At 41.7% G+C, this 18,481-nt stretch overlaps 1 protein-coding gene across 1 annotated transcript in view; it reads right to left on the bottom strand.

Moving 5' to 3' along the window:
* LOC128442895 (plexin-A1) overlaps positions 1–18,481 on the bottom strand; it is a 253,205-nt gene that overhangs the window by 58,569 nt on the left and 176,155 nt on the right. The window contains exons 11-15 of the mRNA XM_053425513.1: positions 15,218–15,314; positions 9,824–10,047; positions 2,165–2,316; positions 546–666; positions 271–407 (exon numbers count right to left, since the gene is read on the bottom strand). Of these exons, the coding sequence (XP_053281488.1) occupies positions 271–407; positions 546–666; positions 2,165–2,316; positions 9,824–10,047; positions 15,218–15,314 (731 nt within the window). The remainder of the gene's footprint in view (positions 1–270; positions 408–545; positions 667–2,164; positions 2,317–9,823; positions 10,048–15,217; positions 15,315–18,481) is intronic.

The following is an 18,481-nucleotide window of genomic DNA, read 5'->3' as shown; positions in this document are numbered from 1 at the left end:
CCATGTGCATGTACTATCTGTATGCTGATGAGATTTTTCCACATTAACAAATCTGTTTATTTATGCACACATTACATTATATGTATCTGTCTCTTGCGTTATCAACTCTACCCTCACTCATAATTAAGAACTTGTTTTTCTATCTAAAGTACTGTTTATTTGTCTTTTTCTTAAATCCAAGTCACATCTAATATCCTCTGCTGCCATGTTCCCATTTCCCCAAAGGGATCATTCAAATTATATTTAGACTGACGAAAGTGGTCTCTTTACTTTTTGAAGTAGCAAGGCTGTGGTCCTATGCTGACAGACACATAACTGCCTGCGTTCAGGTTGCTTCCCTCGATGGTGACCCTGGTGCCGCCGGAGATGGGCCCCTGAGACGGCTGGATACGGGTGAAGTATGGAGTCTGGACAAGAGAGGAGATAAAAACAAGTTTATGTCAATTCTCCAGTTCCTAGAGATTTTTCAAGGCACCGTGCTGCAAAACAACTACTTGAACAAAACGCCAGTTGTAAAACCTTTGTTGTCATTGTATGGTCCTTACCACGAAGGTGAATGGCCTCGGCGACAGGGCTCTGTAGTCGTTGACACAGTCCCTCACACACACCTCCACCTGAGCCTCCTGGACCCTGTAGCCCGTAGCGTCGTTCAGCAGACACACTATTCTGTGGATGGAAAGTTTGAAGGATTTATGAGGAAGAGAGGGGAAGAGAAGAGAGTAAGAGGTCAGGGTCTTCCTGTTGTTGTGGTGAATCAAATTTGTTCTTTGGTAACGGATTCACCTTAGAATCAAATGCTATTTCTGCCATGATCAAGAAAAACATTCTGAGGAAAAAATTTACTTTCGCAAGAATAAAGTCAAAATATTACAAGACCAAAGGGAAAAACTAATAATAAAAAAATTCTGGGAAAATAAGCAAGATGAGAAGAGAACTTGACTGCTACCATCTAACCAATCTCATTGGGAAACTATGAAACCCCTTTTAATATCACACAATATATAAGTAACTGATTTTCAGTCAGCAACTACCAAACATTTCCTCCACAACAGACATAGATTCTTTCTCCGGATTTCTTTCACACTCTTTTAAAAGTCCTGATACTTTGGAGAATGTGGTGCTCATGTGCCAAAAGATGAAGTATTTAGTTATTTGTGAAACCTTTACAAAGCCATAACTTAACAACATGCTCCATTTTCCTAATGTTAACATAAGCAAGGGGCTGATCTCATGCTATTCCACCACTAAACTGATACAGAGCCTAAAATTATGATATTTATTTTAGTGAAATTACAACTTTTTTCTTGTAAAATTAGAATTTGTTGTGCCTTACTAATTAGCCTTTATAAAAAAATACACAACTATGCCAAAAATTGATCAGAAGCAAGGACAAAAACAACCACAAACCTTAGCCTATACCTGCAGCCCCTGGACTGAGTTTTAGACGCACCAGTCACATTATCACACTACACCACTGCAGCGGAAATACACAATGGAATTAAATCCATGTCTCAGGAGTAGTCAGAGAAAGTCAAAATTAAATGAACCTGACTATGCAAGAGGGAGGAATCTAACAAATATCACATGTTTGAAGTGGTGCAGGGATTTCAGGAATAATGTGGTGAATAACTGATGTGTGCGGTATATTTGAATAGTGATGCCCTCTATCTCAGCATGCATCATTTCCCGACTAACTGCACTACAGAGAGATTGTTTGATCCGCGTGAACTCAATTCCTCAGCCGTGTAGGACCCTGCAGAGGAGTAAATGTCAGGATGGAGGGATGAGAAAAATAAAGGAATGAGCGTATGCAGGGAGTAATGGAGGGGGACGACAGATGGAATTTACAGAGAGGAGAAAAACCTGATGTCAATGTCTTTTCAGCTGTTGAATAAGGCTACACCTACACAGGAACACACGCTCAGGTATCTTTCCTGGTGCTTGATTGGTCAGGATGAGAGAGGTAAGAGATGGTGCTGTCCTTGGTGCGGCTGTTTTCTACACATCCATTAGTGTGAGCTTCAGTGAGAAAAAACTGCTTCTCTGCATGTGACTGTGAATGCTTTGATCCGTGTCGGTGCACGTATCATTTTCAGTTTGTGCACGCCCTTCAGTGCATGTGTGTTTAACTACCTGTATTTGTGTCCTCTGTTCCTGAACGTACCTCTCAGCGCTCACGTACTCCTCCTCAATAGGCACACAGGGCACTTTGCCCAACCTGACGCCCATCTGAATGTCTCTGAACTGCAGACCCAGGTTCTCCCCCAGGATGGTCACCCTGGTCCCTCCTTGGCGAGGCCCCGTCTCAGGGAACAACTGGAGATTGCCAAAAAGAGACAAAAGAGTGTATTTTTTATTTATACTACTAGAATTTTCACATTTAACAGACATATTACACACACAAAAGTACACACACAACACTTAATCCACAGTCTCATATTTTATTCTTAATATTCAAGTGTGAAAATCGCCCCCACAACATGACACAGTTTAAACACTGCGAAACTGGCATAACACACATCCACACACACAGCTTGTATCAGGTGATTCGAGCTTTAATGAAGAAAAATCACCCTCTTGCCTTTGACAAACACGGAGAATGAGATAAAGAAAGGGCAAAATAACAAGTTATGCCGACACAGAACCAAAGCAGCATCATCTCCGCGGTTTAATTGAAACTTATTACGCCGGCTTGGCTTCGTCAGCGGGGCTGTGGCGGTGTAACGCGCGGTCACACTGCCGACCCATAATGTGATTTATCTAGCCAGATTATGGCGCGTAACGGGACAGGTGTGGTGTGACAAAACAAATATGGTGACTGATGGACGGTGGCTGTCACGAACACACACACACTACGGCATGGGCAAACACACACACACACACACGCACCTAATCCCTAACAAGCATCACAAGGTAATTATGTATAATCTGTCCATTGCCCTGTTCTTCCGAGGTGCTTGACTGAGCAGACAGCCCAGTGTGGAAATGCAAACTGAGACGCTGACAGGTTGGAGGCATGATGCTGTTATTGTAGCGCAGACAGTAACAAACAACAGACCCTGACAAATGGTGATTTGGACGGTGTGAACTAGTTTAGGGGGTGAACAGTTTGTGTTGCCACACAGATGAGATGTAATCCTAAACTTGTATATGGATAAAGTCTGCAGAGACCCTTTACCTTGATTCATAACCAAATGCCTTGCTCAAGGGCACCTCTGACTCATTGATGGAGGCAATATAAAACAGTATGAGTCAGCGACTTTGGACTTAGAGCTAGGGCTGGTAATCCCAGAAAAACTAGCAAGAGCAGGCTACACTTCGAAAATATGCAAGCACTGTCTGACACCTGCTAGAAGACAACTTTTCAGTGACTCCATCGATATCCTCTGGCTATCATCTCTCTTCTTTATTATTTCAGACAAATGGATTTATTGGTGCTTCGCGATGTGAAGAAGATTCTAGTGAAAGGGTCTTTCAAAAGCAATTTACCAACTCTACCTTAAACAAAATCCAATCAATGTTTGCATGTACAACTTTGAACAATGCAGAGAAAATAATTGCAATAGAAAAGAGAGACAAATAAATAAAAACTGCATGAAACTGCTCAACTTGAATCATTGTCAGCAACAACATTTAACTGAAAAAATGTTTTGACAACCTCAGGACATCAAATAATAGATTAAAAAAGTAGAATAAAAAAAAGTTTCTTAATATTACCACAAAAGAAACATCAGTACAATGACACAAACACACACTTAGATCTTTTTACATCCAGTCTAAGTACCATGTTTTTTTTAAATGAACCTAAACTTCATCCACAGATTGTCAGACAATACATTTGGCAGTATTGTGCGAGTACAGACAGTACTCTAACTAAAACAAAGACAACTTCATCAGCAGCTATACGGATCTTGGCACAAATCTCTTTCATGTTTGAGATGTAATGTGTTGCTGGTACCTTATAACACTATAGCAAACTATCCTTAAAGCGACAGTGAAGATGTGAACTTAATGGAGAGATGGGGGGGTGGGGGGGAGACCCAGGCAGAGCAGTTGAGCTGGGGTTAATGCTGCCCACTACTCAGAAGCTGGAACCCGTTGGGAACCAATAGAGCTACTGCCTTCAGTCCCACAAACACAGTAGCTGGCAAACACTGCCCAGAGTGAAACCCCATCAAGCTCTGGGGGATATGGACGGCAGATGTCAGGGTGTGGAAATGGAGATTCAGATAGTTTTGGAAGAAAGAAGCCAAGATACCACAAAACACAATATCAGCTATAGCCACCGAGGCCTGGCATGTGAACGGTGGCAAAGCCACAGACTGGGAGGCAACAGAGGAAGAGAGGGATGAGCGCTGTTGGGTTCGAAGTGATTACTAACATTATCGAGGGGTGGGTTCTATAGACGGACCAGGGAACACAATGGAAACATATCACACTGCGCACAAACACACACACACACACACACACACACACACACACACACACACACACACACACACACACAAACACACAGTCAGCAGGGCAAGGAAAACAGGCTTTAGGGAACATGATTAGAGCTTGTGCATATGTAACGTTAGAACATCACGTCCGTGCTGCAGAATTATTCTCATTACTAATGTACAATGCTACTGTACTTTTGCCTGAAGCTGCTCTTGACAATGAATTGTGTTGTCTGTTTGAATCCCTGCAAAGCCCTCACAAGTAACTATGACTATCTTTAAAGAGACATTAATAATCTGACCATTGACCTTAGACATTATAAGGATTATAATTTTTATAGTTGCTAATAGAATCATTCATTCATGTTGAGCATAGTCTGATTATGACTCACATTACATTCATTACTTCATTTGTTCCACATTCCTGCCAGAGTTTAAAAACCCCAACCTGAGATAGTAACATGCACCATGCTGTCCAGCAGGATTCTTTAATGTGATTAAGGTGTGTACATGTTTACATAATGACTCAAAGGTTGGAATACTCTATTGTCTTTTTTGATTATTGATTATTCCAAACACGATCTTATTCAGACTACAGTTTATTCAGGCTATTGTCTTAATCTGGTTTATATCAAAATAGTGGTAAAGGGTAGAGTTAACATGTCAGTCAGGAAGGGGAAGAGCTATAATTGAACCATTTAAACGAACCCAACCATTTCAAACAATGTAATTCAAAAACAGTACATCAGGTAACAACATCATGTGAAGTGTTTGGAAGTGTATTAATTTTATGTATAAGGCTACTGTGGTTCTGCAGCTTCCTTGTACGGCACTGACAATGAGTGGCTCTCCAATCACAAAAAACAGGACGTCATGGTCCTGACTGATGTTTTACATGAAAGGCAATCTGCATGTTTAAGCTGTATCCAACATTAACTATCATTTTCACTGACACAGCTAAACCAGCCTTGGTGTTTGTGGTGGTGTCATCTGTCGCTCCTCATCCGTATTTGTGAGAAGATAGGTGAGGTTTTGATAGCCAGGGCCTATTTTGAGTAAAGAACCACTTTATACCACTTCCCCAAACAAGAATTGGAAATCTCAACATCCCTTCAAGCATGCGAGGGTGGGGGGGCCTGAGAAGAATATTTTAGTGTTGGATGAAACATGGCTAACCGACAGTAAGTAGAGCTGCCGACCAGACCCAGATTCCTAGGTCAGCAATAACACTGCTTCCTATCAACCACACTCTAATCTCCAGCTATGTATCTGAAACATGATCGCTGTGGTAAGAGAGATGGATCCAGACCACTGTACCTACTGGCTGCCATGAATGAAAGAATGTTGTGTTTGTGTACATAATAATATTCCTCTGACATGTGAGAGTGGATTTCCACTGTAACCTCACAAACTCTGGGAAGTATACAAGTATGGCACCACATAACAAGATAACTAGCCCTTACTGAGCCTGTGGGCATGCAGGCAGATGCCACAGTGCGGAAATGGGACCACAAGCAGCTTTGGACTCACGTTACAGTGATTTGACACAACACCACTACATCCAGGCACATAACCACCACTTTCCGGGGAATGTAGAGTACAAACACCCCAAAGCTGAAAATATTTTTTTTTGGGAAGGATAGCGATCTGATACAACCATGAGCACTAACTAACAAGCCTCAGGATTTAACTGCAAAAGGACAACAGATATAAATGTTCCACATGAGCAACCAAACTGATTTAGGACTTGTCTGAACACATGGGGCCCCAAATGCTTGTGGATGCGTGTGTGAGTCAAACGCCCTGCAGACCCTGCCAGATACTGGCCACTAACCAGTGAACCCTGGAGGCAACGGCCAGTTATTCACACTGAATGGCAGCCTTGTTACGACTCCATCATTTAGTGTGACAGTGCATCCCCCTGTTGGCTGTTTTGTTTGAGGGGAGCATTTGATTTCCCCCTCCAAAACAATCACTGAAGTCAACAGAGTTTGCAGAAGTTAAGCAATTTTGTGTAGAGTCAAATGTGAGGATGTATGCTGTGTGGACAGAGATGACAAAATTTGTTTCCTCCACTGTTTTACAATTTTAGGATGCCTTGGAGCTAAATTACCACTTTGGCTTTACAAGGATCTATAGGGGATTAATCTAATTGATCTTTGTTACCTTTGACATTATTTTTCTTCGGATATTTGGCCACTTCTTTTAAATACCACAGACCAAGAATCCAGAAGAAGTAAAGTCCTGTGGCGTCTGAGGTGGTGCAGCCTCTACATTGCAGGCCGGACCACACAGTAGCCACATCAAATCATCAATATTACAGCAGTGGTTTCCTGGTAGTTGTACACATATCATGTGTGTGTGTTGTCACATGGTAAACTGGCTGTGGTCTCAGTGGTAACCAATGGCACATTAGCAATGGAAGTAGCAGCCATCGGCTGTTGCAGACTGGGAAAGTTGTTTATGTGGTCAGAGAATACTTTGAGGATAACAGCTAAAACATTTTAAGTCAAATGGGGAGTATGGGTAAATTCAATTTGCAGTGGTTCTTCTTTTCTTTCTAGGGAATTCTGCCTCAAACAAATAATCTATAAAGCCAGTTATTATGTTCAAAAAACCTGGCAGTACTGAAGTGGGAAAATGATTTTCACAAAAATGGATTTTAGGTGTTGCGTGACTGTAATGTTATTAAAGGATATTTTTTTCGATAGGATCAACCCCTGCCATTTGAATGTGTTCGGGGTTATTGTCAACACATGATTAACAAGAACACTGACTGAATACAAGAGCAGTCAGAATCAGGACAGTGTGAAGTCAAATGTTTTAGATAGTGCTCCTCAGACACAATAATAAACTTTTTTTTTCTTAAAAAGACTCATGTCCGAGACCGAACCCTTGACTAAATGAAGAAGCTTTACATTTGCAGATCTAAGATACACTTGGTGCTATATGTCCACTTGATGGTCTCTTCACGTAAATAATCCAGGATCCAAAAGTTTACCACCTGAGCTTGTTCCTGTTATCTACAAGTATTGACACTCATGATAGCTGATGTACTTGACAAACAGAAGTTGTTTCTTCTACATCTGCTGGAAAGGAATGTAATTTAAATAGACAACATAAATCAAGATAATAGGGACAATTGTTACTGTCAACATGTCTCATTTTCTTTTTCATTACTGTTTAGACATTTCTGACTCCCGGTCTCATTCCATTGGTATACTTTTTTTTATCGATAAAAACTGCACACACACAAAGATGCAAATACATTGACACAAATAATGGACACAAGTTGATGCACAAAATCTAACAGGTATACTTTGCTAATGTGTGACCAGACCCCAGGGTGTCATGCCTATCGCCCGATGTCAGCTGGGAGTGGCTCAACTTCTGAAGGCTAACATTTTGCCCTACGCCAGTGGTGTTAACAGTTGTTGGCCAAGAGTTGAACACTAGGAATCACAATGCCCTGATGCAACAGTTTAAGTTAAAGAGAAACTCCCCGTACTCTGAGATTCAGTTGAAACATTTAGATAAAAAGTATTATTTCTTATGATATATACACAATAAGTGTAAAAAAGACAGCTGAAGAAAATAAATTGCCCTCAATCATTTGATCAACAGCCGGGGCTTTACATACTACAGATAGATAATTCAAAGTGAGGATACCGTCACTTTCTGAACTTGATCTACAAATATAGTATTTTATTTGTTATTTTGTGAAAGCTGAACATGTTTTCCCTCTGTTTATAAAACCATTGAGATTATGATCTATATTAAAATGAAACAATCTACAACGTTGAATAAATAAAACATGTAAAAATTAATCAGATGAGGCAGAAAATCTGCAACAGACCATTTTGGATTTTGACCATTCCTGTCCCCGAAAGACAACCAGAGAGACAGTGACACCAAAACCAAGCAAACCTTTACATGTCTTGGTCTCCGGAGTAGCAGTGTGACGTAACCATGAGTAATAACTCAATCTCTGTGCCAAGGGCAGCCACAAGGTCCCGACATATGTGTGTTTTAACAGCAACACATTCAAAACAAGCAGCTTTCATTATGGGTTCAGGACACGTAGGGCTTTCGTGACCACGGGGGCTTCAACAAAGACAGCTGATGCAATGGTCTATCAAGGTTTCTGATTCTAACATCTCCGCAGGCGACATTTACATTCCTCATGAGTGGACGAGATTATGACGCAGAGCTCAAAGAGGCCGCGCTGCTTTTCTTCGCAGGTGATTTTAGAACTGTAACACTGGAGGGAGAGTGATTAGAAGAGTTTCTGTTGGGTGTTGATGACTGTGAATTTCAATGGTGGTTCCACTTTCTCGATGGTTCCACTTTCTCAAATCATGCTGCCTTTGCACCCAAAAAAATACACACACACACTGCCAAGATGCAATAGTGACGTAATTTTGCGTCTAAAATTTCTTTCATTTTGCACAAAGCATAGAAATGAAGCAGCTTAAGAGAATGGCCTATTTTATAAATAAAGTCATAGTGTTGGAAAATTGGGAAAACATTTTGTATTATCTGTAGCAAAGGTTGAATGGTGGCAGTACTAAAGTTAGTTGTAAAATAAATAAATTAGAGTTGTTTTCAGCATCTTCTGTACAGTAGCCTGAAAAACGGGATACAAGGAGATAAAAGCTTTTGATTTCGGTTCAGCTCAGTTCTATTTTTACATCATAAATATATAATCACTGATGTAATTACAATGGTTTGTGTCATTTATACAGGTTTATATTTGTACACAGAGCATCTTGATTATTGCTTTGGAAAGCGAACTGTGTTGTTTTATTTTTAATTTATTGAAATAAAAACCTATACTTCATTTGGGCAATATTTTAAAAACATTCTATTATACACAATTTTTGTCTAACATTTAAAACCACGCTCACTGAGTGACCAGTGATCAGGCCCCTCGAAAAATCCTAAATATACTGATAGGTTTGAGGCCTATTTTCAAAGACAGGCGACAGCTAAGCAGTATCTCCCCACATACCAGGAAACTGTTCCCAATTAACATTAACTATAGAGCCAGCACTAAGGGAGTGTGTATGGTGTTTAAAGCTGTGGATGCAAACTACATAAGAGCATATGCTCAGAAACCAGTATCAGAGGAATGGAAGGCATTCATACTCATGCATATACTGTACATCACAAATTCTGTATGATCCTGTACACAGAGAAAAAATCAACTTTTCAAACTCAGCCATAATATAACGAAGCTAAACTACACACATAAAAAAGCCCATCCTCTAACATACACCCACAAGCATTTTAATATTTTATGCTGGTCCAATGGTGAGTAGTCCTGTCTCCTATATATGCAGCCATGTCATCCACATGCATTCCCGTACGCACACACATACCTTCGTGATCTTTGGATGGGTGCAGCGGCTGTTTCCAGAGGTGGCGTGCATCCACCCTCCACCTTCACCCAGCTGCAGCGGGAGGTGGGAGTTTCCTCCACCGTTACACTCCTGCCTGAGGGAGCACTTCTTGTCCAGGACGCACCAGCCACACTCAAACCTGGGGTCAGCCTTCAGGCACATACCACAGCTGTCCCGCAGCGCTCTGCACTTGTAGAGATGAGCTGGTTGAGAGACGGAAAGAGTGGGAGAGACTCAGATACAGTATAAATTGTCATGACACCTTAACGTATTATGTCACTGTGCAGTTTAGGAAATCTTCCCAGGGATTTAGAGTTTTTGTCATGCATTTCAATTCAATTTAATTTGATTTGTGTAGTGCCAAATCATAACATTCATTATCTCAAGGCACTTTACATATGCTGGTGCTGGTCAAACTGTGGCCATCCAACTATACAAACCCTTCCTCTCGTAATGAGTCAACCGACTGGACTCATTACAATGCTAGCAATACCGGACATATCCATGATTGCACTAAATAATCAATGTACAGAACGAACATATTTCACATTTTATTTTATATATATATATATATTTAAATAGGTTGAGCCCTTAAAAATAATAGAGAAACCAAACAGTTCCCACAATGAGCAAACACTTTGGCGACTGTGGAGAGAGACTACTCCCTCGGTAACTGGGAGAAACCTCGAGCAGAACCAGACTCAATGTGGGCGGCCATCTGCCTTGACCAGTTTGGGTGAGCAGAGAAAAATGGGGAGGAGATGAGAGGTGGGTGGAAAGGGGGGGAGAGAAAAGACCAGGAACAGTTGTGTAACCATCATGTTTCAGCTCTGACAGACTAGTTGTTGCATTGAAAACAATCAGCGATAATTATGGATGCAAAGATGTTATTAATGATAGCAGCAACAATGTATATAATCGTAATCCTAATTGACATGCATGAACTAATGGTAATAATATACCCTTTTTTATTCTGCTGGGGAATTCTCATTTCTGATGAACATAAAGTTCTCTGAGTTGTTAATTGAAAAAAGGCAAGAAAAAAGTAATCAGGCTCCTGTGTGCCTGTGAGTGAGAGAGGGAGCACAGGACCAGCATAAATGAATGTTAATCACCTACACAACACCTAAAACCACTCTGACGACGAGAGAGCAGCTCCACAGATAAATAGAGAGGAAAAATGTGAAATATGAACAAAGCGACCTAGAGGGATATTACAGATATTAATTCAACAGGTAATGTCTACTCACGCCAACAGGGAATTGATAATTTGTTGTGTGTAAAACCGTTCCCTAAACTCTGCAGAGTTGAAAAAGTCATTAAAAGTAGAAAAAAATATCGATATATTAAAAAAAGCATCATAAATATATAATTAAAACCTCAAACACCTGAGTAGGGAGAGGAGAGGGAGATGAAAGAAAACAGGGAAGAGGGGGAGGAGGATTTTTAGCTGCGCTTGTTAACAAAACAGCAACAAGAATTGTTATGAATTTAAAGATGGTGGGGCCCCGAGAGGCCGAGTGAATCAGAGGAAAGAAAGGAAACTGCCAGAAAGAGAGAGGGAAGGAGGGGGTAGGAAGAAGTTGAGAGAAAATGAGAAAGAGAGAGAGAGAGAGAGATGAAAAGCAATCTTAACCCACACACAATCTGAAAAACAAACAGAGGAGAGGAAGTCACATCCAGACGAGTGCAGGGTATTCCGGTGAATGGTTAAGATCTTTTGAGTTCTGTTTTGATACCATTTGTCATCTGCTAATCTCTATCATCATTTCCGCAGTTGATTCTCTGTTGCCTCAACCTGCAGGCAGGTTTGTTTGCCGTCACACCAATTAAACAGATTTGAAATGAGCTAAAGTGGAAAAACAGATGCATGAACAACAACAGAGCATGCAAGAATCTCCTCCCTCCACCTCCTCCTACGGCAGACGTACGGCGGCCGGACTTCAAAGAGAGCTTCTCTCGGATCCATCTGCCGGCCTCAGCCCTTCGCTCGCCCTAATCTGATTAGCCACGGCTCGTCTTAAAAGTAGCGCGACGCTAATTAATCTGAACCAAATGAATGATTTAATTAACATTAACATCTCCACTTTACACGGGGGCAAAATCGGGTCAGCGCAGTGCGGCTCTGCCTCTGACGGAAAAGGCTGCTTCTATTCAGCGGGAAAAAAGACCGGGGACGGAGAGGTGGAGGGATTAATAGTGGATGGAGAAAAAAAGGAGGAGAAAAGGAGGAGAAAAGGAGGAGAAGGTCTTTATGAGAGTTATGAGTGAGGAAGGTTTCATAATACCGAGTTTTAGACCTTCAACACTAAGCATATAATTGAATTTCATGATCATAATGGGTATTCTGAGAGGCTTTAGAACAAAGGAGCCATACTATATCTAGTGGGGAGTGATAGTGCTGTTGATTCATTCTAACTACTCATCCATAACCTCGCCAGCTGTTTCACAAGTCTGTGTTTGGCTTCTTTTGAGGAACACGCCATTGGCCTGGGATGCTGCATGCATTCAATTCCCTGCCACGTAGAAAGTCAAGTAGCAAGTACTCACAGTCATAACAGCCGGAGCGTGCTCGTCACACACACACAGACACACACTGAACAGCCTCTAAGATCACTGGATTTCACGTTCAAGAACTCTCAGAGCTCGACACCATCCTGTCACATGTGAGGCGCTCTCCGCAGCACACATCCCTGGGGCCTGTAACGAGTGCTACTCTATAAAACCTCATGAAGGAGATGGATGCCAAACGCCCTGTGATGACTTTGTTTTCAAAGTCTTCCAGATAACGCAAGATAACTTGAAAAAAAATAATTATATTCTCTTCATGGTACACAAGTGTGACCCGGAAGTCCTCACAGCTCGGTGTTCAACTCAACAGTGAGCTGTGTGTATTTTCAACATATCAACAGTGATCTGTGAGGTCATTTTGGGGATTTGAAAGTGTTAGCGGGTGATGCAAGAGAAAAGTGGGAATGTAGCCTATGAGGTTTATTCTCACTGCTGTATTTCCCGCTTTTAAATCCACAAATTACCTCACAATGCGTCCTTTCATTCCCGAACCTATTCCAGGATTCATTGCATGAGGATTCTCACGACTTCACTCTCTGGGAAGCTGAGGTGAAGTTAGCGTAGCGGTTCAGAGTAGCTAACAAAAGAGTAAGATACCAAACAGTTTCATTTTAGATCGGCCTTCACTGTCTTCTCAGTCTACAAAGATCATGACTACACTAGTTCTCTGAAGGATATCACCTCTGGATTGGGACACAACTAGAGACTACTCGATTCCCCCCCGATATGTTAAATGACTGGATATTTAATCTGTTCGTTATGAATAAAGTCAGGAAAGGTTGCAAAAATTATATTTCAAACCATTTTCTGGATAATGGATCCTGCATTGTTACTGTTTATAAAATAAGTTATATCTTGTCTGTGGCAAGTCATGGCTTCACTTTGACCCAGGGAATTACTCTGATAAAAAAGTGTCCAGGACATTCTGGAAGAAGATGAAAGCACGTGAAACATGAAAATCCTTAAAAAAGGAGGTCACTTTTATACATTAACACCTGCAGCTTCCGTGTCCGGTGTGAACCTGGCGTAACGGGGATATTTCCTAAGCATGTCACTAACACTATGACGACTATGACCCCTAACCATGTGCTAAAAATGTCAACACTGCTCTAGTTGGTATAACGTTAACCACGTTCATCAGCTTTGTCAAGCATGGTCCTCGTATCACAACTAAACACAAACTACAGCTGAGGCTGATGGTAACACTGGTAAGGGATCACAAGTCTAAATGGGACTAATTAACAATTGAACATTATCTAGCACCATCGGGCCACAGATATTTATTTTTTTATTTTGTATGGTTTATGTGTGTGCATTGGATTTATTTGTATATATAAAAAAAAATATCTAATATTTGTACATTCCATTTTAAAATCCAATCTTTAATTTCTATGGACAGACCGGTATCTCCCCACAGTTGGTGTGATGGACAACCTGCTTCATCAGCACACAAGACAAAGTTTGCTAAGAGGTGACACAATTTATGTGCACTTGAAAGTTTTGAAACTTTCACACTGGTTTAGGTGAACCAAAACACAGAAGGCAAACACAGAACCATTAGTAATTTAACATCATTCACTCAACATTATTGAATAGCTATTTAATATGAGGAAACTTTATATCGGAATATGTTTCAGGCTAAAACATTTCATTAAAGACATAAATGTTAAACTACTGTGTGAAAAATGACTACACTCATTAAATAAATGCATATACAAGTGCCGGATGAATAATTCACCAAAGATCAGCCTTTGTTACATATTGAATACTGTTTCAGAACAGTCACTAAATCCATCTACTTGATTGCACAGAAAAAGGGGGATTCTTTATTTAGTTGTGAGCACTTCTCAGCACATGTTAAAACACAGATTGTCTGATCCCCAGAGAGAATCTCTCAGCGCAGACCGACAGAAAAGCTTCAGGGAGCATATTTTAAACAAAATGACACTGGCAGACGAATTAGGTCACGACCGATAAGCAACTAATTTCCAGGCAATCTGCAAATTAACTGTGCGTGTGACATTTATCAAAATGAGGTCAGATACAACACAAAAGGATGTGAGATTAAAATGTGCATGTGTGTCTTTTAAAGACTGAGACTGAAAAGTGAATGGGGTTGAAAAAAGAAGAAGTAGAGAATAGAGTGGGGAGGGTTCGTTAATCTGACTCTGGTTGTGCAAATTCTCAGCAAAAGACTTCCTGACACACTTGAGAGCAAGACTTATATTATCTTGTGTAATGGGACGTCTAAAATCATTAGCCTCCGCCACCCAATATATTACACTTGATAAAGAATTTAGAATTGGTAATTGTTTTCCACTTCATGCACAAATAGCGATTAAAAAATAATAAATGCCATCCCTCCATGTCGCTCTCTGTTTCTCTTTATCAATTCCTTCATTCTCATCTACAACCCTCGCCCCCCCCCCCCCCATCGCCATTACACAGTGCATTTATCATCCTGTCATCCACATCTTTCTCCCTCTTCATCCTTTCTTCTTTCATCTCTCTCTACATTTGTTTATCTTCCTCTCCAACATCCATCCCTATTAATTCCTGTGTTGGGTGTTTGTTTATCATTGGTATCCATCAATCACTCCCTCTGCCCCCCCTTTTATCCCCGACACAAGAAGAGTGTTTTTCCAAACCAACGGTACACCTTCACCTTTCTCACTGATGCCTGTCAAAAAACTGAAATTACAGATTTCTCATGGAGGGGGAGAGAAAACTGCACATAGTGCCTGTCTGCTTCCCAGGGAATCATTACCGACATATAAACAAGCAGCAACACAAATGTTGTACCTTGAATGTTGAACGGGTTGTCAATGACGAAGTTTCCATTCCACACCACGGAGAGGTCGACCGGCAGGTCGCTGATGTCGCCGCCCTCGTAGTCGTACTGAGAGAGACGGAGAAACACAGAGACAAGGAGGCAGTGTGAAAACTCTTGATTTATACTTAAATTGGGAAGTGTGTGAGATATTGGTTCATTTGCATAGTCATTTGCTGCAGATTGGTCATTGCAGACAGCGACACAGCCGGAGCAGGAATACATTTAAATCACATGTATAAATTCATATCCACCAAAAGAGACATATTTGATAAATACACACAGAGAAATAGCAGATGGGCTACAGTTGAGTGGGCATGAGTGAATGGAGATGGAGGAAGAGGAGGATTGAGCGAGAAAAGATGGGATTGGTGACAAGAGAAAAATGGGGAAAGAAGAAGATGAGGAGAAGTGAAGATGGGAGAGGGTGGAGCAGAGGTCTGAACGGTGGAGGCAGACAGAAATCGGACGCTGGTAAGACGTGTGAGAGGACCCTATTCATTTACACATGAGCTAAGTGGTGGGATGAGGGTAAGGGAGAGATAAGATACAGAGCAGTGTAAAGTGAAATTGGCATTTCCAATTTGTTCCCTGACAACCTGGATTGAGTAGACACGGTTCAACCATCCCATGGGCAACGGGGCCTGGGAGGACACACACACACTCGCACACAAGCACACACACACACGCACACACACACACACACATGCACGTACAAGTCAAAACTTTTCTCAACTCTAATGCGGCTGTACCATAACTCAGGTGCCAACACACATAGATGGAATAATCGGGGAAATCAAGCAAGTGTGCATTGGGCTTCGGTCGGGTTCAGAGAAAAAAACAGAATGCCTGTCAGATCGGGCTCTGTTGTTTTTCTCTCGGTTTAAGGCGAAAAATACTTCCGGAGTCGCTCTCTTTTCTTGACAACTGTGACGTCCCCTGAACTGTTTCCACTCTGTTCCTTGGCAGGATAACCCAGAAGAGCAGGAGCATCGGTCAGACTCATCGTGTCTCTTTTCACGTATGTTTTTTGGGAGTAAAGATAGTGTGAAGACAAGTGGTAAGTTTTTCTTGAAAGATAATGTAGTGTATCATCGCTATGAACGACTGAAAGACTTGAGTGTGAACTGCACAGCGATCTCACAACTTTAAAAGTTGCCAACTGTTTACTCGGCTTTTAAAATAATGAACTGCACGGGTCACAGTAGACAAGCTTCTGAAGTGGATGAAAGAAAATACTGTGTTAATTTAGACCCATCATGGTTTCAATTCATTCTGGAGCCTCGGGGAGAAGGCGATGAAATAAAACAACGAATAGAAGAGGAGACTAAAACTTAAACAAGAGGCCAGAGGGGGAAAGAGGAGACATTGTAAACAGGCTCATTGTGGGAAGTCAGGATCTCTATTGAGTCAGTGAGAAGCTGAGAGCAGCACATCCCAACGAAACCACAGGATTCTGGGAGGTCAGTGGCCTCCGAGCAGAGGGATTCAACCAAAACACTCTCCGGCCACAAAGTAAAGGCTGATGGCCGTATTCTCCTCCCACTAGTTCAGTGGGATCCAAGTCCATCACACATGAGGTCGGCTGTTGACTTTATTAGCATCACTATTACGTCCCACTGGCTTGAGGTCTGCGTGTGGCAGCCAGGAGCCTGAGAGAAACCACAGGACAAACGCACACACACACACACACACACACACACACACACACACACACCACTCCTCTTCTCTCTGTGGCGTGGCCCCCATTAAACTTTAAGGGCTTCTACTTGTTTGCCATCGCCAAAAACACTGGGCGCCCTTGTTCTCTTGTCAGCCCCTGCCCACACCGCTGCCCGCCACATCATGCTTTATTCATACCGTCACATGGTTTAAAACGCTGACACAAACCACACCGTGACACCGTGACACCGTGCCACCACTCACAGCGAGCATCGCCAGCTTCCTGGGGGACATTTTGGAGTGAAAATGACAATTCAATAAAGAGAGAAGGAAAGAAAATCGTGGATAATCAATGTCATTATGATTTATTCTCTGGCGACCACGAATGCAATTCCAATTAAATAGTGTTAAATGATAAATCATACACACTGGTCCTGTCAGTTATTACTCTTCTCATTTTGTAAATCTCCAAGTTTTGATTTAGGTTCACATTAAGTTTTAATCAACCATTCACTGATCTTTAAATGTCACAACCACCATATAGTGGTTCTTCTCCCTAATAAAGTCTCCTTTCATTTTTTGATAGACAGAATTCAAAACGAGACAGATAAGGAGAACTGTTTTCCAAAAGTCGACAATCATGTCGTGATAATAATTACACTCCTGTAGCCATTCACAGCTTATACCTTTACCTCACCTCTCTCTTGCTTTGACTCACACACAGGCTGGGAACAAGTAAACACTTTACCTACAATCATCTGTCTTGAAAAGAAAAGTCATGGCATGGCTTAATGAGGAATTTTAGCTGTCTTTTGTTTTATGATTTATTATCCACGCTTTTTCCACATATCTTGAGTTTAATTATGTTTTTGTCGCTCAGCCATTCAGGTCTGGGCTACCTCATTGGCCTCTGTTTAGGATTTCTTCCATACTGGGCATTCCTCTGGTCTACTGGAGATTAGACATTTGGATTTCTGTCCTGCGGCAGCCTGCAGCTTCTCTTGTTTTTAAATAAATAAATATATATGTGTGCATCCATAAAGAAAGGCATGTAATTTTCCTCCTGTAACTGTATTGGGTACATCCTCTTTACTTATTGATGTAGAGAGCTTACAGAGCTGTGACTACCAGCATGTCAGTGACTTTTGGCACTCTGATCTTAAAGCGGAAGCACCAGTGCTGTTTAAAAACTCTGTATCGGTGGATCCCTGTGGGTGGAAGTTGCTCTGCCCCCACTGTGAGTCCCCTCTGCTGGCCTACTGTCCTGACTTCCCTCCCCTGAGCGCCCGGAGCTGCTGGAGATGAGTAATCAGACTCATTACTGAAGCCTCTGGCCAGCTCCTCCATGTCACTGCATGTAATTAATCTACCTGAGCCAACTCATAGTGTGTACCCCCCCAAGGGAGGAGAGGAGAGGAGAGGAGACAAGGGGAGAGGAGTTAAGCAGGGTGGGGGGAAAAGAGACGAGACAAGGGGAGGAAGATGAGGACAGAAAAGTTGGGTGGATGTAAATGGAGGGAAGCTTATAGAGGCGATAAGGGGAAAGTGAGAGGAGTGGAATTAGGAAAGGAGAT

This window comes from Pleuronectes platessa, chromosome 6 (genome assembly GCF_947347685.1).
Source record: "Pleuronectes platessa chromosome 6, fPlePla1.1, whole genome shotgun sequence".
Lineage (NCBI taxonomy): Eukaryota > Metazoa > Chordata > Actinopteri > Pleuronectiformes > Pleuronectidae > Pleuronectes > Pleuronectes platessa.
Note: the sequence above shows the minus strand (reverse complement) of the source record. Positions and strands in the feature narration are given on the sequence as shown.